Consider the following 25547-nt stretch of genomic DNA (forward strand, 5'->3'; position numbering starts at 1 on the left):
TTCGTATGTATGTTTTTTGGTAGTTTCTGATGTTCAATTGTTCACACGCTGGGGATCATAAAGAGCAACGCGACACGATACTTTATTCATACGGTGATGTTATAAAGTTCGTCATGAAGGCGAAAACTATCGCGTTAGGATTTGCCGTCGAGGCGTGTTATAGTCAACTATTTTCTGAGTGAGTTGAGCGGCGCGATAACTGACAGTGTGCCTTCGTGCTCTATCAAGGAAATGTCAGCACGCGTTCAGTTGGGCGGAGCCATTTTGAATCATGTGGCTAAGTGAGAGCTTTTCTCATATAGCCATTCTTAAGTTAATGTTTTACGGACAGACGAGATGTTGCGGATTGGACATATCTTTGATACTACTAGAATCTGTTCATAGTTTTAACGCTAAGCTCTACTCTACATCGGCATTCACCAACACTGTATCGCGACTAACCTCAATACCATGGAGGGTTAAAGATGTGACCAGGCACAAGCACACCGGACAAAATCCACACCGGAAAAAGGCTCACGAATAAAAGCTCTGCCGTTGTCCGGCAAACTAAAAAAGGAAAGAAAGAAAAACTTTATACATTTGTTGTTGTTGTTGTTTTTTTTTGGGGGGGGGGGGGGGGGTGGGGGGAGGGGGGGAGGGGTGGCGGCGACTGAGACGTAAGTTTAGCCGAAGTAAATCGGGCTAAACTGTGGGCATAGAGGACAAAAACACGCCAAGAATCGTTCGAGTACACTATTCTTTGAACACGTATAACGAAAATATATATGGGTTTTACTTATTCCGGTTCAAAAATAGATTGTTTATTAGCTTGCGTGTTTTGGGGGGACTGGCCTTATAATGCTCAATCTCGGTCGGTGCTGCGACATACAGAACAACTCCAAAATGCCTCGCGTATACACACTGCTTCATTGGCTGAATTGTTTTGATAAAAAGGAGGAGATGGAGAGTGGGGGGCATTCTTCGTATTACTTGAGCTCACTTAAACAAATTGCCCAGTGGAGTATTTTTTTTTCACTGTAAAACCTGAATGTACCGTTTTGACCGGGTCTGTGAAAAATTCAATGGGCTTTGGGCCTTCGAGCTTTCGTTCAGTGAGATTCGGAATTCGGTTTAACACCCTTTCTACAGACGATGCGCCTAGAAGAAAACTCGCTGTCGAAGGCATTCTTGTTAACTCCGCACCAGCACCAAACGGGCAAAGTGCAGCGAGTACCTCTTGCTCGTTTGCATTCGGCGAGGACCCTACTCAAGGACGAGACCGCCACAACTCGATGGCGCAATTGAGAAAGAGTATTGCTATGGAGTCATATCCACCAGCGTTGTTCTCTCGAACAACTTCCCGGTGCGAGCGCTGCTAGAAGCGCGTGTCGTTCGGAGTCTCAAACAACATGGCGTGCGCCCTGAGACCTGTTTGGATTCTGCTGCTTTCGCTCTCCGTGTACTACTCGGTTGCTGTCAACGGATCGAGAGGTTTGTGCTTGATAATGAGAATAAGTATGGGAATAGCGTTACTTGTTAATTTGGATGAAAAAAAAAAGTTAAACGTCACTGATTTACGTCGGCTTCTTGAAGATATAAAGAAATTTCATATTATTGAATAACTATCGAGAACGAATTAAAGCCACAATTGCATTAGTCTTGCCTCGCTTTGTACATACGTTGGTTTATTGGCATCAGTGTTGCTCCCGTTACCAAAAACAAGTAACGAAATAGCGCTGCTCGCTAGTTCTTCAAAAATTAATGCGTCACTCTGGTTTCTTAAGGTCCCGCAAATCTAATCAAATACTGATACCGTAACTTCCAAAGATTAGCGAAATTTTCTTTGGCGTTACTTTACACTTCGGTGCTTGGTCGCAGCGATAAGCCGCTGTTGCCAACTTTCACGGTAAGTAAAGTTTGAGAGACCGATTTCTTAATATTTTTATTAGTGGTTTATAAAATTCATAAAATACATCGAAATCCTGGTGGCGCGTTGGCCCATCGAAGGAATAAAAAATGTGACTATAGTTTTAATTGAGGGAAACAGGTGACGCAATCTGTTAGACAATCTAGAAAGATGGTAACAAAACTGATTTAATCGCTAGTCAATTCTAATTCCAAGGAGAATGTTAGAACGTAACTGAAGTACCTCAAACCGCGGTCATATTGCAAATACAAAATACAAAAAGATCGTCCGCAAACGCTGCCTGAGGCGTTTTTTTCTTTTTTTTTTTTTTTTTCTTGTATGACAGTTCTGTCACATTGGTCACAAAAAATTTGTTTGCAGGCACATATGTATGAGCCAAGCCAAGCATACTTCAAACACACTTGAGGCGTGTCCACCGATACGCCTGTCATCGTGTTCTGTGTGTGATGTATGAGCAGTGGGATGCAACTTAACGCAATACGAGTAACGTCATTACATTTAACACGTTACTTCCAACGCGATTAAGCATTTGAATAGTTGGGTGTTTCCCCAGTACCATGACCCGGTAACAAGCTTCCACAACAGTTGCACTTTTGGTATAGCTTTGTTCCACGCTGCTTATTTTTGGTTTTGTTTTATCTGTTTCTTTCGCGACCTCCAGTGCGCCGTGACTCGTGTCGTGCTAGACACCTGAGCCGGGCCGAGACGGTGGACGGCCGCTGCATGCCAGTCCAGGAATGCATCCAGACCCTGAAGGACGTGGGCAGGCTCAGGTCTCCCATATTCTGCGGAATTCACGGTTTGCGGCCCATCGTGTGCTGCCCTCAACCCGAAGAGCCGACGACGACTAGCGCCACCGTCACGACAACTACAGAGACGAGTACGTCGCCAACTTCAGCCGAGTTGGACATGGGTAAGTGCGGCATCTATGGGGTGCTGTGGTGCACGAAAAAATCTGTCGCATTTCCCGCGTCAAGGACGATAATGGGACACTTCTGATTTTGGGTGACAAGTGTGGGGGAGGGAAGTATGGACCATTCTTTTCGTAATTGGTTATGAAGGAGATCGTGACCATATTTATGAGTTTTAAACATGGATTATACAAGTCATTCTCGCATGAGTGAGAAGTAGTGAAACAATGAACTGGTACTCATTATTATCGTTCCTATAGTCTGTTACAAGTCAAGAAGGTAGGAGAAGCTCCTCCCACAAGTGTGATGCGCCCGTTTCAAATTTCTCCGCAGTCGAAAGAAGAGTTCGCTGGAAACGCTCCTTGTTCCGCTTCAATGGATTCCAACTTGTCTCCGATCCCACTTTTTAAGAAAGCGACCTTTATATTCATTCGAGAGGGAACCGAGCCCCTGAAAGCAGCCTTTGTATCCATCGGGGGGGAAGCTAATCCCCGAAAGTCGTATTTGTTTCCGTCGGTGGGGGAAAACTCTAATCTCCCTCTCGTGGCTTCCACAATGCTAAGTCGAAGTCCAAAGATAAAGCAAATATGTACAGAAAGGCAAGACCCTCCTCGCGCGTTGGCCGCGACGTCACGGAAACGATGGGACGCTATTGGATGCGGAGGTGGCGGAGAGATATAGGATTCCCTTTGAGGGGCATTTGCCGCTACCTTCTTAACCTGTAACCGACTATAGCAGGTCAGTAGAAGCAGGACACTCCCTTCGGTCTTTGTGGGTACCCAGTCACCACACGTACTATCGTGGACACCATTAGTCATGACGATTCAGCCGTGGCCGTTCCGTACCCGCCAGCACCACATAGGAAGGACACTCTCGAACACCGCGTCTACCTCACTTACCTTGTGTGGCAGGATTGCTCTTCCACGTTTCGATAGTACGCTCTCCTTCTTGTCTGCTTGGCGCAAAGCAGACACCGCCACAGCACTTCCCGATGTTTGCTTCACCGGCTTCTGTGCATGCCCTTCTGGATGACCAAATGCGCTGACTCATGGAAACGAGTCTATCAAATATACAAAGAAGGGGACACACCGAGCTAAGCATAATTAGTAGCGCTGAGCAATCGATCGATTAACCTACCAATTAATCGATTAATGATTTAATAGCGATTAATTTTACGAGCCGGTTAATTGCCAAAATTTTAACGACCCAAAAGAGAGTAAATATTAAATGCTCTCACCACAATGACATGGTCATACATGGAGAAAAAAGTGTAGGTCAAATTTTAAGCAAAAATAGTGTCATGGCGAGATTTGTAACTCCAGCAAAGTGCAGAAGGTTACACGGGTCCCGGCCACTTCAACGCCGTGCGAAGGTACGTTTAGGGCAGCAGAAACTTTTGTGAACAATCAAAGGAGGCCGCTCTTGTTGTAGAACATCAACAAACTTGCTTGCCTCATGCAGCTGAGGTAATTATCTGTACGTATAAGTGTCTTTAAACTGTTTTCAACTTCGTATTGAAGTTGACTTACAATAGAAATTGTATTTTGCGGTTAAAGCAAGTATGCAGGTGAGCTGGTAAAGGATAACCTGGGAAGAAGAAGACAAAAAAAAAATAGGACACATAGACACGAAACTTTGAAGAGTTTTGGAGTTTCGTGTCCGTCCGACCCTTTGTTTCTTGTCCCCTGGCTCCAGGGTTACTATGTCTTTTTTGCGCCTTTTTTACATAGCCAAGAAAGACAAAAATTATGTAATTTTGAGTTCTTGAACAATACAATGCATAGGAATGAACCAAACCCATTAATTGGTTAATTAATAGATTAATGGTTGGCAATAAATCGAGTTGACATTTTTAATCGACGCCCAGCCCTAATAATTTCCTCAGCAATTCTGCCAAGAAATAACCATGAATAGGCGTCTGTTCGATTAATAGAAGAAATCTACCGAGATTTGTATTCTATCTTCGACAAGGATTATGCTTAGCTCGGTATGCCCCCATGGTTGGTGGTTTGGTTAACTCGTCTCCATGAATCAGGGAATCTCCGTACCGAAAGAGGCACCCGCCAAGCCTTTGAAACAGACATCGGCAAGTTTTGTGGCGGCGTCTGCTTTGCGTCTAGCAGACGACAAGCGGATAGCAGTCGCATCCGGGAAAACTAATTCCACCGCACAGGGCAGGCGGGGTAGGCGCGGCGCTTCAGAGTGTGCCTGATAGGTGGCGCTGGGAGTATACTGAACGGCCACGGCTGCCGTTTTATAGCTAATAGTGTCCGCTAAAGTACATCATAGCAACGTAATATAGGCTGGTGCCAGATATGCGCATTAGTTGGGCAAAAAACTTAACAGTTCTCTATTGTTCACTTGTATATTTATTTCCATACAGCGGCACACAGATGTGGTCCCTAAAAATATAAGAATAGATATAAACTGGAGTTTTTTTTTAACTCTTATCTGATAAACAGGAGCACTATTTCGCCGTCAGTAGTAATCACGTCTGCATAAACCATCAAGCGACGCAAGCTCCAGAATTCAATCTGACAAAGTAAATTCGGTAATTGCCCGAGGTAAAAAATAACACTTGATAACATCATGTTCCAATTTGGATTGTTTTGATTCCCTATGATCTAATCTAGATGAAGAGGCTGTTAAAAAGTTTTATATATTACTTTTTTACCATTAAACATTTAATTGCCATAATAATGCGGAGCGTAGGAACGATATATATTCTCCAATACATCGGCACGGCAGAAATTCAGCGAAGACATTTTATGCCAATATGTTGCGCATCTCTATGGGCTTGTAGATGTGGGACATGTATCCTACGTTTTATCTTTCAAGTGACCTGTCTCCGTGGGCGGAAGAAATTATACATCGATCAGGACTTGATTTCGTCAATATACAGATATTTCTTCACTGGATCGAAGAGCAAGCAGATAAAAAATTACCAGGCTGCGTCTGCCCCCATTTACCATCGAACATAATTTATATCAATGCGAAGTTTACGAGAAATAAAAGTGCCATGGAAAATAAATTTAGAGTGAATAAATGGCAGACTATTTCTATACTACAAGGTACTCGGCGCATAAAATTCCCAACATGAAAAGTTGAAGGCCGCTGAGTTGCTTTTGTGTTTGCTTTCAGGAGCACGACTCGACTCTTGCCTCATGATGATGAATTCTTCCCACTGAGCAGGGCAGTCTGTCTTTTCTTTTTTGCTTTTCTATTTTCTTTTTTTCTCTTCCTCCTGTGCAAGGTTATCAATTGGGACGCCCTTGCCAAATGAATATTGTGGCGTGTTTGTTTAGACAGCGTGAAGTTAGTCAGCCTCAATGGCCGTCCGTTGGCTCAGCTGTTGATGAAATATTTAACCAGGCCAGTACCCCATCAAGACTTGGGTCTTAAGGAGCCTCGAGTTTTAGTGATACCAGATCGCACACTGGTGCTATGATGATCCAGATCGGATTGATCAGGGGTAAGGATTCACATGATTAAGGTGAGCGTGTTGAAATGTAGACGATTAAAATCGAAAGACCAACCAAACGATTATGCAAATATCCCGCAAGGAAATTTCGAGGGAACTACGCGTCTTTTCAGCGGTGCAGCCCGGGTTCATCGGAAGGTTGTTTGGAACAGCCTACACGAATCATCCTTTGTACATTTTTCTGCAGTAAGCCGCCCAACAGCTTTTATAGTTATCTTGGACAAAGATCGCTTCTCAATGCCGTCTGCAAAACAGGGCAGAAGCATTCACAGTCAAGTTTGCAGCTCCAACCTACATCACAGAAGCAAAACTATCGTCAGACACAAAGCCTCTCCTCGCAAAAGAACCCAAGTTCTCCCCAGACATCCCGGTCGCGAAGGTTGACAAATTAGCAGCCGTCCACTATGCCGCACCTGTCATAGCAAAGCAAGAACGACCGGATTTCTTGGGGGCAACGACTCGCTAGGTCTGTTTCTATCCTGCTCTTTGGCCGAAGGCACGTGGCAAAATTCGTTCCGCTCTAACCAAAATGCGTGAGAACAACCTCAAACTCCTCCGGGCCTACAAAGCAGGGGTATTTGTTGTAATCGATGATGGCAAGTATAAGACAAAGGCCAACGCCGCCGTGGAAAAGAATTTTACAGCGTTGAAAAATCGGCCATCGGGGTCGCTCCGCAACAAGCTAAAATAACCGTGCACCAAACTAAACCTTCCGAAATCAAAAAGTTCTGTAACAGCTCCAGCCAAGCAGCACCTGCAAGCGTTCTTCTTCGCAAAGACACACAAGCCGGACATTCCCTTCCGCACAATCGTATAAGACAGAGGGTGTTGTAAGAGGCATTATTTTTTCCTTTAAAAACATACCTCCATAGTACTTCCCTCACAGCCGTTTTGCATTAGACATTATCAAGAGCTTATCACCGTCATCGAGCTTCTTTACGTTTCCGTATCTGATATCGCCTCCTTCTCGTTCGATATAGAAGACATGTATTACAACTTGGACATCCCATTTAAGCAGTTAACGAACATGGACTCCGCAGCTTCCAGAACTCACCTAAAATTTCGCTTTTTGGGCTCATCGAGTTTCTACAGCTCGATAAATGAAATGCAAATTCCGAATAAAGAAATCAATAAAAAAAAGTCTATATGATGGAGGATGAAGGGAACATCTGGCTTAGGAAATAAAAAAATTCAAATTGGACGTTTTAGTGATTTATACAGCGTAAAATCGGTCTGCCAGTAGGGGCGACACTGGTTTACACTGTAGATGAGCAAGTTCGCCAGTGCCGTAGGACTGCTAACATGGGGTCTTTAACGTGCTCACGCAGTAGTGATACACGACCGAACGCCGGAACGATGCTCATCTAGATCGAAACGGGCAGGGGTGGGGCTTGAATCTGACTTAAAAAATGTGGAATTTGCATAGGATTTCGTCTTGCGCCCGTGCTAAGCGAGATATTGTCTTAGGTTCACAAAACCACAGAGAAGGAGCTGAAGAACACACTACCACGATGCCAGGTGTTCCGGTACGTCGACTACTATCTGGTTCTTCACCCTCGAACCATCAAAATGGAGGCCATTTTGCCCTCATTTGGACGTGCAGGAGGCAACCTAAAATTCAAGAGGGAGAACCCGTCGTCAAAAGAACTGCAATTTCTGAAAATCCAGCTGATGGAGACGAACGACGGTGTCTGCTGGGCTTTCTGGTAACGCTCGGAAAAGCCAGTGCTTCCATTTAGGAGCGAACACCCATAGTCGGTCAAACAAAGTCTCATCAAAGCATTACTCACTTCAGCAAAAACAAAATCTCTTCCGCATTCGGCAACTGAAAGCTTAAAGAGCCATACCAGTCAACTACTGAGATCTTGATTTTCTGTTGAACTATAAGCTATTGAAAACTAGATACGAGGCGTATCTAGTTTTCAATAGCTTATCACCTTAGAAACTGCCAGAAGCCCACCTCTCACACGAAGAAGGATCGCTTGCGTTCCTTACATTCTCAACGTATCCTACCACATCCGGTCTATCGCCTTCCGCTTTGACACCGGGAGTTGTCTTTCCCTACCGGTTTAAATTGATTGGCAAGTACGTGCAACATGATCAACCAACCGGAAAGAGAAGAACCCGCAATGCGAAAAGAAGCAAGCCACACAATTCCGGCCTTCCGGCACAAAAAAACTGTACTCGGTGCCCCCCAAGTGCAGAGCAGAACATATCGGACAAACAGGCAGGTGCATAAGCGACCGCCTGCGAGAACGTCAAAACGAGGTCACACCCAAGAGCACTCAAGTCATCCGATCGCGGTTCACGCAAAAGGTTGCTTCGGATGCCAACCTGATCTCAAGTTCATAGATAAGACATTCCAACAAGTGACGACACTCCTTGAAGCGCCGACTGCGTGACGGTGCATATTTTAGGAAGCGAATAGCGGCGCACAGACGAAGAGTGAGGTGAATGACGCCATTTTGTTCCTACGAAATGTGCTTTGTCGTTCGTTAGCGTTTCTTGTAAAACGAGCATCAAGGAAATTTAGGGACACCGAGACCGCTATGGACGCGGAATCATCGAGTCATGATCATACGTCGTTAAGACATCACGAGTATTGTCTCGTCCTCGTCCTTCGTGAAGATTGAACCCAAACTTTCTGGGCTCTGCAGGTCGAGTTTTCGATCCACGTGCTCCGAGTTGCGGTGCAGTAACAAACTCGTCTAATGATCTCCTCGAATTTGCCAGGTAGACTTCTTTGCATTTTTCGACAGTTGTTCTTTCCTGTATGAGCCTCCCCCTACGGCCACTAGACATGTGTCGTAATACTTTACTTCTAATTACGAACAACTGAAATAGAAGTACCGGGAACAAATGCGTCAGACATGTCGTTCCGAGTTTGGTTTTCTAGTGTATGCGCCTTCTAACACAATATTTTTCCGCTAGCAACAATCATTACTTCAAGGTAGAACCTCTCGCTCCAAAAGTGTGACTACACTGGATTGAGTTTTACACTTTAAATGCTGGTTCCCGCATTTGCGTTTGAGTGTGATCCACTACGCAGCAACCGGTCGTGTCTGTTTTCAACGAGAGAACACACTGGCGCCATTTATTGTGGAGCCCCCGAACTTTCGATTTGCGTTTCTTTTACGCCCTATTTTTTTTTTTTTTTTTGGTCGAGGGTTTGATATCACTATTACAATGTTATAAACGACCATTCATCTTATATAGCACGTAGATTAATCTCGAACGTAGCGCAAAAACTTCAGTCTAGCTGTATGCAGATTTCAATTGTTCTTGATACGGTCGTGCAAGTAGTGGGTTGAATCAAAGAAAACTGGGTCAAACAATCCAGGATAACTTTTTTTCTGCAGTGTTGAAGAAAAACTTGAGACTCGGCTATTCGATTGTTGGTTTATTTTGGTGTGCAGAGAAAGGGGGAGGCAGGAGATATGCACTATCCGATTCAGACCACAATCTGCGCTCTCCTAGTTCCAGGGATGCCAGATATGTGCCGCCAGTATGCGAACATGTTCTCGCCTTGTGAACCTTTACAAGCGGCTGTTACTCAGTCGATCACACGTAAAAGAAGCAAATGTGTGAGCCAGTCTTTAGTCGTGAACACATACGACATCTATCTCTTGGTTTCAGGTTCGTGCCTGACAGAGAGCGGGCAGCAAGGCACGTGCCTTCCGCTGTTCAACTGCACGGAACTCGAGGAGCAGATGAGCCAGGGCAGGTACCCTCCCCTTTGTAGCATCCAGAGTCGCGTACCCTACGCCTGCTGCCCACGCAATGAGACTGCGCCGGTGGAACCCATCAAGCTTGACATCACGGCTCGCGCCCTCAAGACATCTGAGCTCGACTACGAGAACGGTTTATGTAAGTATATAGTACCAAGGTTCTCACTTTGCTTTGTAATCTCTGGATGGTGAATTACTATCCACTCAGTAAATGAGAGTCGTCTATAGTGGTCTATGACTTTATCTTGATCTTATTCCAAAAATCAGATCTCTGCGCAAGAGTGCTTCGGACGCTAAAAGCAAAGCGCGATCATTGCAAAATTATTCTTATAATTATTATTATTTTTGCGTGGAGACTTTCCTTAAACGTTGCCTGAAGTATGTATGATTGTGTGGGTGTGAACACTATCAAAAGAATAAATGAGTTGGAAAGTGCCACTCGAATCCTGCAAAAGTAATGAAGCGGAATTGTGTATAGCATTCAGTGCTGTGTCGACTGAAATCGTGTCTTAGGTCGCAGCTGTGAAGCTTATCTAGATTCCAACCAAGAGGAGACGCAGCATAATGTCTACTTTATTTTCAGACTGTGGGAAAACTGAACCCCGACCTGAGGACGAGTTTCTCTTCCCTTTTTATTTTAAGGCGGTAGGAGGGAGAAACGCTGTCCGAGGTTCTTACCCTTTTCCGGTGAGTTTCCCCAATTCAGTGCTTGTATCATAGTCTTCTTCACCCAATGTTGCCGCCTTGGTAGTTCCGAGGCGAAGCGCAAGCTGATGAATCCCCAGCTGGCGGGTTCGAATCCCAGCAGGGGTGCCCACAACCTGACGAATGCTCATTCTGGAGAAGGCGCCATGAAACCGAGAGTCCGGTTGCACTTCAGATGATCCCCAGGCAGCCGTAGTTAACCATCCGTCCTTCGCTGCGGCATGCAAGATGCCATCCGTTGGTTTAGCTCGTGAAAACCGCAGATTTGAGTTAATCCGAGACAGCCAAGACATGCTGTGGGGCGAGAACTATTGTGCAAATTCCGTGCGCTCAAAAGAATGTGGTGGGTTCATTTTACCGCAAAACACTTTGGTGAGCCAATTGCTTCAATAAATTGAGGCAGCGTGGCCAATGATGAGGCTGAATATATGTTTAGACCTAAAAAACAGTCCGCGCTGCGGCAATGAAAATGGTGACAGGTCATGCTCAGTGCAATTGCGTGTGATTGTCCCTGGGCGCTTAAAAACATCTTCTCCCTCGTTATTTGCCGAGCATCCCCCGCAGATTGCGGCGATTGGTTCTCCCAATTACATTGGTAGAAGACAGATGCTCCAGGTTTATAAGAGTTTTATAGTTCATAAATCTCACCAATTGTGCCCATGAGCCAACTTAGATTTTATGGCCGCGATCTCGCGATGTAATTGGCCAGAACGTTATAGCCCAATCACACCGCAACGCCTACGGCTCTTGGTTGCACTGCATCGAATGCGATTTAGCGACGCTACACGTCTTGCTTCTCACTCCGTGCACCTATCCACTCTCTGTGTTGGTCGTGCGCTTTAAACGAGGAAAGGTATAGGGCAGGCAGAACTCGCATTTGTAAATCGACGTCGGTCCCCACACGTCTGCGAACAAAGTCACGCTTCTACAATGTGGATGGCCCTTTGTTAGCCTCGGGGGTCACGTGGTCCTGCACTCTGCTCACCACTAAGTACACAGGGCGGTTGAAGCTGCGTGCTTTGACGGACCAATCAATCGCCTGTTTTTGATCGGCTGACCCTCCGCAGAGAGGGTGATAACGTGTTGAAAAATATAACGTGCTGCAAAAGACTGGTTGGACAAACATCCGGTGCCCCGGGCCCTGTCAGCTTACCGACGAACAAAATGTAAAAGGGAACTAGTCTCTGAGTCCTTTCTCCGAATGCGCCCTTGGGGATCATTCGATGTTCGATTTACATGCGCATTTTCTGGCTCGCAGCAACGAAAAGCACGCGCTTGCCGGTCTGCGATCTAGAGCTATATTACCAAAATCTTTGCACCTGTTACCTACTACATTTCTTTCTATAGTTACAGCTTCATGATCGTTATACTTTTTTCGGCATTCTTGTAGGTGAACGCCGCACTTACAGTAACTACAGAGCGATAGTAAGACGCACCCGACTCGACACTTCCGGCGTTTCTTAAAATACCACTGCGGTCAAAAACGAAACCAAAATAAATGACTCGTATCGCTTTAGTGGCACGAAATATGACCACAGCCGAAGTACTGCGTTAATGTGAAGTTGCGTATTCCACTAAACCCGATTTTAAAGATGCGACCAGCTGCTCTTTAGCGGGCGGCAAGCGGGTTCGCTTTTAGTCGAGGAACACTCGCGCAGCATCCTTGTGACATCACGTTGCGGCTCTACGGCTAATGATCAGTGTTGTCATCTCTTTAAAAGATAGTTTCGCTTTTTGTCATGGACGCCCGAAACCATACTTTGACCCTCTGGCTGCTTTAGCTGAAAACAGTCGTAATGAGTATAAGCGTGCAACGCTGTGCAACGTAGACCCCTGACTGCGCATCTGCACTGTTGTGTTGTGCTTGATTGGCGCCTTGCAAACCGACCACAGTCGTGACTTTTATGCCTTTTTATGTGAGGAGTCGACCCAAGGGAGGTATATAGTGAGATGCAGCAAATAAGAACAGGCGTTTCGACTTGTTAGGGAACTGCGTGTCATTCAGTTGATGGATTGTACAGGATTCATGTCGTTGGTGCATGTCGTGCCTAAGCACTCCATTCAGTTCCATGCAGTTCCGGTGAACAAACAATTTTGTGAAATCGCGCGTGCATATCAGGCGGTAACCCTCAACAGGCGTCTTCCAACATTCTGTGCATTTTTCAACTACTGAAACCCTATTGTTTCGCCAAATTTATGGTATATCAGCATTTTATTTGTCAAACGCTTTTTCGCTATCTTTCTCTTCCCTAAACTTTCTTGTGCCCCTCGCAGGTGGCCATTTTTCGCGACAAACTGAGCGTCGATAACTTCTGGTGTGGAGGTACCCTCATCACGAGAACCGTCGTCTTGTCCGCTGCACATTGCTTCTACAAAACTCCGTGAGTCAACAGGAAGTTATTGCGGGTTCTTTTATTTCGTTTTAGGTGCGCTACACGTAACTTTACGTCTGTTTTACAGTGGGCTGACATTACTCACATTGAACACGTTTGGCTGTGTATATCGGAGGAACCTCACCGAGGCTCTCGTGATAGAGCACCATAACATATTGCACAAAACCTAACCGTGACGTATCTGACAGACCACAACTCAGCAGGTAACTGAGTTAGTGCTTCTTCACTCGTGCGCGTTACAAAAGACATTTCTTAATTTACACTCCAGAGTATCAAAGCAAAACAATTCCCTGTCTTTTCCCGTGTTCTGAAATGAACTGCGGCGATATCCGAGGCATTGCACACTGGCGGCACACTCTAATGCGCGGCTGCACACTCTAATGCACATACGCCGCGCACTGCCATTTTCCCGCTAAATGTAGCGGATCATTGAACATGGTTAAAACTCTCCTACTGTAGCGGAAAATGTTTTTTCCTCTAACTTTAGCGTCGTGACAAAAAAATGCACGAGTCATTTCTTTCACTATACGTCACTGAGTCCCGTCACATTATGACGTCAAGTGGCATCGTGATTCTATAGACCAGTGTCCGATATCCTAGCCCCCAGCGATAAAAATGGAAATAATAATCTCAAACGCAGGCTCTTGTAAAGAGGGGGGGTTGCGCATAAAACAATATTTTTGTTTTTTACAACACTCTTGGCGTCGGAACGGTTCTTGCAGCTTCGTGACTGTGCATTTCTTACGTTCTTGCACTATACTTCGTTTGACCTTATGTCCGAGCGCGGACGATGTTATGAGCCGAAGGGCCAATCAAACAGCGCAAAAAGCGCAACGTCATAGCGTGCTCTCTGCGCTTGATAGGACTAGCCGGCAGAGGAGCACGCACAGAGGGACGGCGAATACCGGCTATTCCTATCAACTGCAGAGAGCACACCATGACGTCGTGCCTTTTTCGCTGTTTGATTGGCCCTTCGGCTCATAATATCGGCCGCGCTCGGACCTAGGCTGAAACGAAATATACGATATGGGCAAAGGTTTCTAAAGGAAACTGAGCCTTTCAAAAAAACGCAGCCCCCCTTCTGTGTCATGACGTCAGCATAAACGAACATGGCGGCGCCCATGGAACAGAGCAGACACTGGTCTATATACAAGATATACACCCTGTGATCCGCTCCGGAACAAACCAATAGCGAGTTTTTTTTAGAATAGCGTATACGCGAAAAAAAAAAACTTTTCCTACGCAAACAGCGTCGTCGCCATTGTGCACCCGCCGCGAGCCCAAACCGCGTTTTCGATTGGCGCACGGTGACGACGCTATTTCCTTGTGTAAGCAGCGCTCTTGCGCACGCTAGTCTAAAACTCGCTTTAAACTCCGTTGAGCTCCAGGTCCCACCAATCCCGTATAGCCAATCCAGTAACGCCAAAAGTGCACCATCACGGCGCGACATCGTCTTTCCGTTATGTCATCATCGGCTATAGACGTTTTCCGGTTTTTTGGTGCTTTCAGTCATGGGGATTCCGTCTCTGGTATGCGGAACGAAAAAAATAATGAAATATATCGAGCTGGAATTTGCGAGGAAATATAGGGGAGGCAAAACAAGAGTATGTGAAAATCGCGCATTTTTCGTAACGTAAAACGAGGCTTTACCGCATTCCAGAAGTTACGACATTTAAAATGGCTGCGCCCTTGTGGAAACGGTGTATATTCGATTTGCATCGCTTACCACCAGGGCGAAGAATGTTGAGTCACTTAGCTGTGGACGCATGCGCAGCGTCTGATAAGCCGCACAGCGACGCTACAGCGAATGTTCAGAAGGCGTTCCACAGCCCAGCAGACAAAGATCACGGCGCGCAGGAGGCGATTTTTGCGAAAGTCTATACCAAAAGCACGGAGAAAACCCGCAAACTCTAGGCGCATTCACTCTGCTTGATTGATATGGTCGGTAATAGCAAAGGTACAAAAGCGACGAGCGCCGTGACAATGCACTTTTTTGGCGCTGCTTCAACGGATCCATCGGATTGTAGCAAACTGCCGTCGGACTTAAAGTGAAACGGAAGATAATAACGGCGCGATCGTCGCAAAAAAAAAAAAAAGAAAAAAAATTGTTTGCTTCCGCCATTTTGCTGGAATAAAAAAAAAAGTTGTTCTTACGCAGTAACAACACGCGGTACCTGGCCCGTGTCGATGAGGTCAAGCTCTTGAAGGCGAGCAACGTCTCGTCCTTGGAGCGCGATGTCACGTCGATCATCGTACACCCCGACTACAACGAGAGGCAGCACTACGCCGACGTGGCCCTGCTGGTGCTCGATGCGTCGGCACGCCGGACGAGACTAAGGCGACCCTTTGCCTGTCTGCCGGACGCCGCCGCGGAGCCTGACAAAGACCAGGCCATTGTCTTGGGCTGGGGACACAACGGATTTGGTGAGTGCGACAGAAATCGAATCAAAGGTTGGTGAAAACGGCACTGCGGTCACCTAGAGCTGAAAGAAAAAACGCAAACAATGGCAAATCCAGCGTACCTGATCGTTTCTATGCAGCGAACAAGGTTGTTGTTGTTTGGAAAATCTAAGAGCAGGGGTAACTAAACCCCGCGCAGCGGTCCAGATTTAACCCGCAAAAACAACCTGCCCCCCCCCCCCCCCCCCCCCTCCCCGCTGCGGATGGACTGGGGCTTGCGCCCGGCCCGTAACGAGGATATTAGAAGGAATGAGTGAAAGCTGCAATAAAGCGCGGGATCTATCGCCATAATATTTATCTTACATCGCCATCTCCAGCCTTAATATTCGTAGTTCCTTGCCTCATGTCTCCGTGACTAGGGAAAAATTTCTCAGCATTTTTAAGAATATAGACTCATGCGGACCTCGTACTCGTGCGTACATAATATAAATTATATATATATATATATATATATATATATAATGAGAATAGAGCCTAGTGTTCTGTACTGTCGCACAGTTTTATCAGCAGATCTACTGCTCTCATTAGTCTTCTGCCCTCTGTGAAGTCGCCAAATTCCCAATTAGCTTTGATTTAGGCCTGGGGAGTTATCTAGGTCGGAATTATTTTGGAATGTCACGTTTAGCATCATAATAGTGATAGAAGGAAAGTATATGTATTCGTGGTATTCGGGATATTTTCGGACGCCATTACAGGAAGCAGGAAACACTTCCGGTTTTAGTATTTTTTGCATGCTTTTAACAGGCAACATCACCTCTATGTATACTGTTTCCCGCAATTGAATCGGTCGTTTGTTATGTTTTCCACGTCCACTTGCTTCATGAAATGCTATAATGCTTTGGCAGATTTTGTTGTTGCAGATTTGACGAAATAAAGGGCAGTGAAGTAACTCGATTAAACGAATTATATTGTTATGCAAATAAATATTTACTGAGAGGTTAATTATTACTCGCCGCTTCTGGACATTCAGATGTTCAACATTTTAACTTCATATTTTAGCCCGAAACCAAATTTTTATTACACAAACCAACTGCATTAAAATATTTAATAACCAAAACATACTTGTGTTGTTGTTTTTTTTCATTATTTTAGAGTAGGATCACTGGCTGATGCTAACTTCCGAGTGTTTGTGAACTTGTGAACACACCGTGTATGCGAGAGTCCTGAATAAACATAATCAAAAACACACAAATAAACTATATTGTTTTTTTTTTCTTTTTTTTTTGGCGGGGGAATGCGAAGGTTTTTTTTTTTTTTTTTTTTTCACATGAAACCGAACCTGAGGTTCGGTTTCACGTGAATTTTAGACACGTCATCATGTGAAACCGAACCTGAGGTTCGGTTTCACGTGAATTTTAGACACGTCATCATGAAAGATGTGTTGTCCCGTCCCCTGTATTTACGTGTATAACTCTTCCTAAACTTAATCTATCTTGAGGTTCATGGCGCGATTAAAACACGATGGGTAACGTAGCATGAAACCACTGGTACCATCCCTTTGGATTTTATTATTCGCCAACGTCGTCAATCACAACAGCGCTTGTTTGCATCTGACCAAACAGAAGTGTTCGAACAAATGGATTTGTGTCCCAAAGAGTGTCGCGTGATCGTAACAAGTCGGACGCGAAACTAGTTGTCTTACCTTATCGCCTGGTTGTCTTACCTTAACGACCCTGTCTGTAACAATATCCACGTGAATATCATTCACGAGATCGCCGCGGTAAGTCGACGTTGTCACAATCACGGTGTCTCCACTCGTCGTCGAAAGAAAGAGAGAGCTTGCGAAAGAGGAAAAGCTAAAGTGGTATGCCATTGCCAGAAGCCAGATGGTCATCATCAGTTAGGAGGAGGGACGGAAAACGAGCGTCGCAATCGTACACACTGCGGAGGCTTTGTCACAATCACGATCTCTGCACTCGTTGTCGAAGACACACCGCTCACTTTTTCCCTGGCACGGTCGAGCATGCGTGGCACAATCCTTCAGACCTTTTGTGAAGGATTGCGCCTTGTGTCTGTCTTGCCCCGTCTTCGTCCTTGTTGTGTTTGGCGCTGTATACCTTTTAAGACCTTCAGCTACATCCGACAGGCGTAACGTAGTTTCGATTTGGCCAGCTAGAACATTCACGGCGACGACGCGCAGTTGATGAAGCAGCGATATGGTGCTTTCATACGCAGTCTCCTGCATGTCTTGGTTGATTTGTGTGCCTCTAACTTCGCTGAATGTCACACGTGTACACCGCCACGAGGGTTAAATAAAACTTGATCCGGTGCTTTTTTTTTTCTTACCATGATTGGTTCCTAACCATATATTAGTATATTTTACCTCTTGTTTTCGACATACCTTTTCTAAGTTTTCGACGAGAAAAATTTAAAAGACACGCTGCTCATTTTTGCTCGTTGAAACATACACAAGAGGCTGATCAACCGGAAGCATTCTGGGACACCGGAAGTTTCGCTATTGCTTGTTTACGTTTACCTTGGAATACCATGTATTCAGCAGGCTTGTATTTTTTTCAATTTTTGCCCTAGTATAAATTTGTGTATTTGAACGCTTACTTTGGCTTATTTATTTGGTATTTTGTCATTTATCTTGTGTTAAATATTTTCCGGCCCTCGAGTCTGCGATGGGTCCCCAACGCGTTTCCTTAGCCAAAACGTTTAGACCCCTGTTCTTGGATATAGATCCCAAGCCTGGGACGGGAAGCCAATACTGAACGTCCGTTTGTTGCGGCCGCTCGATTCAAAATTACCAAGCCGCTTTCTTGAAGTATATATCCTGAAAGGTTATGTGATATATCCCACCGACACGCTAAAATATTTTAATGGGTCACGTGCGTTTCCGAAAAATATACCGACAGGACCCGCAGGCCTCTCAAGAAACTATGACGGGCCTCATACAATCTTTAGAAATTATTGAAGGCTACGTTAGTTGGCGAAAGCCTTCAGAGTATGCGCCTCGGGGAAGCCGTATATATACCTTAAAAAAGCCAACGAACATCTGAGACTTCTCAGAAATATTTTAAGGCTACGTCAATACCTTTTAAAATTCCTGGCGGGCCACACATACGTTTTCTCAATATGGCAGTGTGTGTACTCCCTAATGCCACGGCGTATGTTCTCACTTGTCAATATGCCCGCGAATGAAGGCCCCGCCGTCTTTGCACGCGCGTGATAGAGGCAGGGAAAAGCGCGATGGAGGGGAAGAGTGCAAGTAAAGAAACAGATGAGGCGCAATCGTTTCGTGTTACAGATGAGAATTTTCAATGGGGGAAAGGGGGGAATGGGTGAGGGGAGGCTGCCGAAATAAATGCTATTACATTTTAAATAATGCGTCAATTTTTCTTCGTGCCTTCAGTTTGCCACAATATAGTACGGATTTTGTTATTCTAAAGCCAAACAACCATACCCGCAGGCGGACGGGTCCAGACCCATCTTCAGGAGGTCAGGGTGCCCCTGGTGGCAAACGACGTCTGCAACGAGTCCTACAGCTCACTCGAAAACTACGCACGGGAGTTCCCCCGAGGCGTCAACGAAGACTTCGTTTGCGCGGGAAACATTACATATGGCGGCGTCGATGCTTGTCAGGTACGAAACCCCTGCGTACATTCCTTTTGTTATCCTCACCCGATCGACATAATAAAATTTAAGTTTTTCATCGCGCATGACGCAAAACTGTGATCTGCCATGAACGTTCCATGAGACGGGAAACAGTTTATTTATTTTTAAATATATTCATAAGAACAGTAAGGCTATCATCATAAACGAATCTAAAATAACCCTATCTTTGTTGCGCACGAGTTTATTGAAACTTGGCGAGATTGCTACCTATGTTTGATTAGCGTTTGCAGACAACTATAAATTTACAGATTACAGGGCTTTGTGTTGGTGTAGGCCCCGATAAAATCACTGGATCCTAGGAAATTAGCGCCATAGCCTTCCGTGCCTGCTAGCTTGACACAAACAGATACTAACACACAGACGACCAGGCTTCGCAAGGGGATTGGCTGATCGGTTTCAGTTGCCACGGCAATCGCCATTTCGCTTCATTCAAATCTTCGAAGCTTCTAAAGGGTCGTTGTAAACAAGTCGCGCCAAGATCTCTGTGCAGCATCATCGTACTGAAAGCGACCTTCGCTAATATAAGTGATTTTAGTACTGTGCATGCCATTCACTTATTGTATATGTTTATCTATTGTTAATTGTCCTTGCTTATTTGAAGACAGGAAACTTTTTAGAGCGCAGCTCTTAGGGGCCCGTTTCCGGCTTGAGCGGCGTCGCCGTCGCCGTCGGCGTAACCAAGGTCACCCCAAGGTCACGTGACCCCCAGGACACGTGACCCCCCAAGGTCACGTGAACCCTCTCAAGGTCACCCCAAGGTCATGTGACCCCGAAGGTCTCGTGACCCCCCGAGATCACGTGGCCCCCAGGTCACGTGGCCCCCTCCCCGAGGTCACGTGACCCCCCCTTCCCCCCGAGGTCAAGTGACCCCCTCCCCCCGAGGTCAAGTGACACCCCCGGAGCACATTAAAGAATGAGGGGAGGAGGAGGAGAAGGAGGAGGAGGGGGAGGGTCTACCCTCCCCTCAGTACCCTTCCCTCCTCCTCAAGAGCTGCGCTCCAACTCGGCGTTACAGGGAGTTGTAAACGGCTTTCACTTTTTTTTGTTTCAATTTCGCCATGCACCGACGTTGCATGCGAAGATGTAAGCTGGTTTCGCCGGTATGTGAATAAAATCTCGGCTTTCAAGACATGCCTTTATAAAGCAACCTGTCGCTGGAAATTGGAATCGGCTCAAGAGGTCAAGGATAAACTTCTTGTTACATGGAGAAAAAAGTGAAAGCCGTTTACAAATCCCTGTAACGCCGAATAGGAGCGCAGCTCTTGAGGAGGAGGAGTGAAGGGTACTGAGGGGAGGGTAGACCCCTCCCCCTTCTCCTCCTCCTCCCCTCATTCTTTAATATGCTCCGGGGGGGGGGGGTGTCACGTGACTTCGGGGAGGGGGTCACGTGACCTCGGGGAGGCGTGACCTGGGGGTGACCTCAAGGCCACGTGACCCCAAAGGTGACCCCCACGTGACCTTGGGGTCACGTGACCTGGAGGGGTCACGTGACCTCAGAGGGGTCACGTGACCTGGGGGTCACGTGGGGTCACGTGACGTTGAGATGACCTTGGAAGGGGTCACGTGACCTTGGGGGTCACGTGACCTCGGGGGTCACGTGACCTTGGGGAGGCGACCACGTGACCTCGGGGGTCACGTGACCTCAGAGGGGTCACGTGACTTGGGGGTCACGTGACCTTCAAAGGGTCACGTGGGGTCATCTTGGGGTCACGTGACCTTGAGATGACCTTGGAAGGGGTCACGTGACCTCGAGGGGTCACGTGACCTTCAGGGGGTCACGTGGGGTCACGTGACCTTGAGATGACCTTGGGAAGGGTCACGTGACCTTGGGGGTCACGTGACCTTGGGATGACCTTGGTTACGCCGACGGCGACGGCGACGGCGACGGCGACGGCGACGGCGACGGCGACGCCGACGCCGACGGCGACGCCGCTCAAGCCGGGAACGGGCCCCTAAGAGCTGCGCTCTAAAATGGCGACCAAACAGGAAGCTCGACGCTACTTTCCCAAAATCCAGTGACTATAAGCCCGGAAGTGAGGTGAGAGCACCTGCTGCCCAAAGCCATGTCTCGGATAACCCTCCAGTGATAAGGTGAATTTCGTTCCTGCAGAGCACGTCTTAGAGCGCTCCAAGCGTGACGCAAAAGCGCGTCGTCACGTAGGTATTTTTTCTCTGAATTTTAGTTTAGGCTAAAACAGGAAGCGTGCAAAACGTATCTCTTAGCGAATACCTTAATTGGCTGTGTCACAATGCGCTCCACAACTTTCCGATGCACACCTTAGCCCTGAAACAAATAACTGAGAAGTTAGCTAAGTAGTCTTAATTATTAAAATAACTAGGCGCACTGCAAAAAATCGTGCTCTTTCGTAAAATTCTTGCTAACAACATAGAGCGTAAAACAAATTTATACAGCCTAAAACTTGGTCTGCCTCAACGGGCGACGAGTCTCCCAGCTGTAGATGAGAAATTTAGCCAATGCAGTACAACCCCTAGCCTGGGGTCTTTAACGTGGAACACGCAGCAGTGTTACACGACCGCACGCCGGTACCATGCTCATTAAAATCGAAACGGGCAGGGGTGGGGATTAAACCCAGGATCCCTGGGCTCTGCAGCGCGAGATTTGGCTCCATGTGCTCCAAGCCGGTGTGCGCTACATGAATTTCACACTTATGCCCGTGTCCCACTAGAGCAACAGACAGAAACAAAAGACAGCGATAAGCCTCAAACCCATGCAGCATGCTCGCGATGGTACCTTTGGCAGGCATTTAGTCGTTCAATGCTCGTGAAGTAAGCACGAGGGATTGCAAGCCTGCCAAAGATACCCTCGCGTCCATGATGCTCGTGCTTGAGCATAGCCTCCGTTATTCCACAAAGCCTCTCAAATCGCGAAAAAGTCTGGTTTGACTGCTTGTCGCTGTAGTTAGTTTCTGTCCTTCGCTCTAGCGGGACACGGGCATTAAGCTGAGAGTAGAAGCTCTGCCTCCAGCGCTAGCTTTCTGCCCTTGCTAACACAAGTGTGAACGCGCAGGCATGGGCAACCAGAGCACCGCGGAAGCCAGCGAGCTTGCCTCGAAGGCGGAGATACTAGACGCAGCTTAATGCCTCATTCACACTGGCGGTGGAACCGCGTACGCGAAGCGGTTGCAAACGCGGTTGCCTAATAACTCAGTGCACTTTAACGCGCATTTGATGATGAAAACGAGCAGATACACTTAGCGGTTGGGATTCGAACGCCGGTGTAAATGCAGCGTAAGAGTGAACGGAGTATAGCCCGCTCTGCCCCCGATCTCCCTGACGTAGAGCTTAGTTTGGTGTAAGTTATCAGGGGCACCCTGTATAATGCACCTTTATGATTTGTTTCCATGCACGCGCGAGCAAAGTAGAAGCTACAAGCACGAGCATGAGTGTTCGCGACTGGCGAAACCGAGAGACCAGTGTGCGCTTTTATAGACGCTTTCAGCGCGCGCCGGACTGAGCCGCCATAGCCGACCTTCTCTTGTCTTACCGAGATGCCGAGCCCCTGAAGCGGGCGTTGACGGGTCTTCACAAGGGCCTATGCTGGGCACAAGGACACAGTGGGACTTAAAATGGCAATAACCTGTCCTGCTGTGGTAATGATGAAGTGGAGCGAACGGAATAACAGGGAACAGAAACTGAAGGTCGGTTATGGCGGCGCCCATGCACAGCTGCCGGAAAGCGTCTATAGCTTCAACCACGCACTCCCTTTCAGTGAAAGAAAATCTGATAAAGACAGAATTTATAGGGTTACTGAATCGAAATTTAAAATATACAAATAGCTTCAATAAAGAAGTCGAATAGAAAAGCTAAACCCGTATATTGTAATTTCACGCTTGTATCTGGAGCGGCTGGCTATTTATTGCGCTCTAAATCCCGGGAGTTTGGCGAGCGCTACGATATCAGACATTCAAGAGCGCGATGCATTTCGGGAGATTTGATGCACCCTTGACGCCATTAGGGAGTTTTCTTTAGACCGCGTTTTCCCCTCCGCTAAACCCTCCGAAACGAGGAAGCCGATACTGCGCCTGCGCGTGGATTGTTTGACTGTAAAGTTCCGGGTACCGTAGCTAGTTGCGGAGAGCGTTGTGGGACGGCGAAAACGATCTTCGAAAACCCCCTATTGTGTCATGCAGGGCGAAGCGTACCGCTGTTTTGAGCTTGGCCTCTTGAAGGCTTCAACGCGTTGCAATCTCGCTTAGACAAAGTATCCGAGGGTTGTAGCATATCGCCTGGTGGTGTCGGAGCGGGCGGTGCAGGGGCTCTTATTTGGACGCTTGGCAAAAACGTCGACGAGAAATTTGACTGCAGTGATTGGCCGGCACCAAGGACAAGCGCGAAGCCGGCCAATCAGCGCCCCGGGATTCCTCGCCAACTTTTTCGCCAAGTGTCCAGGTTAGAGCACCTTACTCGTGAGTGTGATGCCCAACCAACACGACGAGAGCGGTGGGATAGTGGCATTAGCGGGGACGAAGACGCCGCCACAATATATAGTGGCCGTGATGGTCGAGAGGCGATTCGGCCTAGAGCCATATAGAGGCTTCGTGGCAGCTGTGCATGGGCGCCGCCAAAATTTATGTTCAGTTTTTGTTTCCTCTTATTACGTTTACTTCACTTCGCCATTACAGCATGGCAGGTTATTGCCATTTTAGATTCTACTGTGTCCTTTCCCACAGCATTGGCCTTTCTGGAGGCTTGTCAACACCCGATTCAGTGGCTCGGCATCTGTATAAGACAAGAGAAGGACAGCGACGGCGGCTGTAATTAGGCGCGTTTCCAAAACGTTTATTTGTATGTCCCGTCTGCCTCGTCATCGTCGTCCTCAACAAAACAAATCTTTGTTCTAGATTTGCTAAGAAAAAAAAAGCAATGTTTATTTGCACCCGAATATATAATGCGTAAAATCATTTAATACCACAAAGTTTCTGGTTAAACCATCTGATTCCTATATTCGGCGATGCTTTATAAAAATAACTTTCACCCTTTTGCATTGCTTTTCGACGCGTTCGCCAAGCTGTTCCGTTAGAGCTTTTTGGAAAATATACTCGGAAGAACTCGCTTCAACCGACTGTACCTCTTCGGAAAATTCACACTCTTCAGCGCGGTGAGGCTCCTGTCCTGAAAGTGCTCTCACCGCACAAGCGATCCCTTTTCGAATGAACCCACGTCGGAAAGGACGGGCGCGAGAGACGACTTCGCGGGCAACAGATTCTCGTCCTTCAGAAACCTCTCTACCGGCGTCTCTCAAGACAGAATGCTGGTAGCCGAAAAAAATTCGAAAGGAACGATTCCACGACAAACGCACGCGGAACAAGCCGAGTCAAAATTGTCGAGCCGAGAGCTGAAACAATGGTGACCGACTCTGCTGCGACTTTCTTCACCAAAGTGCCTCGGTATCGCGTTCAGGCCCAAGTTATCTTTACGAGTAAGTTTACTTCCCATTGTGGTGCTACTCTTACCGATGCGATGCCATCACGACATTCAGTCGATGCTTCACAGACATCCACGAGGTGGTTTTTGGTTATTGTTTACTTCAGTTTAAAATACCTTTTCTTGGCGTTTCCTTCGATATATTGGTGTTTGTGAAGTCCTACTCCAAACTTCTTCATTTTGAAGCAAAGAGATGAGCTCAGAAATTGGGTTCCCGTGCCTTTATAAATGAAAGCTGAGTGGACTGCCAACGGCTTCACACATGCGTTGCAGCACTTTAATCAACACACCGAACAGCCCTGTTTCAGCGCTGACTTGAACATGCCATATAGAGATTCGGGGCCGTATATGAGGGTTTTATCAACGCTGTATAACTAATGTAGCGCGGATACAACGCTGCACCACCAAGGTTACCGCCATTTCTAGCGCTGACTAACTGAGGCTGTGCAATGGTGTGCGACAATAAAGTTTGTTCAGAAACACAAAATTCCAACCTTGTCTTAAAAAAAAAACTTTGAAAACACACCTTCATGCAATGTTTTAAGTGAGCCCGTGCCAATAGCTCCAGAAAGCGCCGCCAATCATTCGGTTTCTTGTTTTTCCTTCTATCTCATTGCAGCAAGATTCCGGTGGGCCCCTGGTGATTGAAACCACTCGGAACAATCATAGAGTCCTCGAAGTCATCGGAGTCGTTTCCTTCGGTGTGGGCTGCGGGGCAGCAAACTTCCCCGGAGTGTACACCAGAGTTTCCACGTATAGAGACTGGATTTTAAACAAGATAGCTCAAGTGCTGCCCGACAGTCAAATAGGCCTGACTAGGGACAACTGAATATCCCACTCGACCCTAATCAATATTTTACGCCCCAAAAGATATCTGGGAACGCAGATGCGAATACAATT

The 25547-nt window shown here is 46.7% G+C and overlaps 1 protein-coding gene across 1 annotated transcript; it reads left to right on the plus strand.

The window, feature by feature from the left end:
- Positions 1–1388: 1388 nt before the first annotated feature.
- Positions 1389–25476, plus strand: LOC115311989 (clotting factor B). The gene is made up of 8 exons (XM_042293690.1): positions 1389–1470; positions 2568–2819; positions 9935–10165; positions 12851–12930; positions 13006–13112; positions 15283–15548; positions 18997–19169; positions 25267–25476. Exons 1-8 carry the CDS (start codon positions 1389–1391, stop codon positions 25474–25476), a joined length of 1401 nt encoding a protein of 466 aa, XP_042149624.1.
- The last annotated feature ends 71 nt before the right edge of the window (positions 25477–25547 follow it).

The sequence above is a fragment of the Ixodes scapularis genome, unplaced genomic scaffold, assembly GCF_016920785.2.
Source record: "Ixodes scapularis isolate PalLabHiFi unplaced genomic scaffold, ASM1692078v2 PGA_scaffold4__175_contigs__length_147842914, whole genome shotgun sequence".
Taxonomy (NCBI): Eukaryota; Metazoa; Arthropoda; class Arachnida; order Ixodida; family Ixodidae; genus Ixodes; species Ixodes scapularis.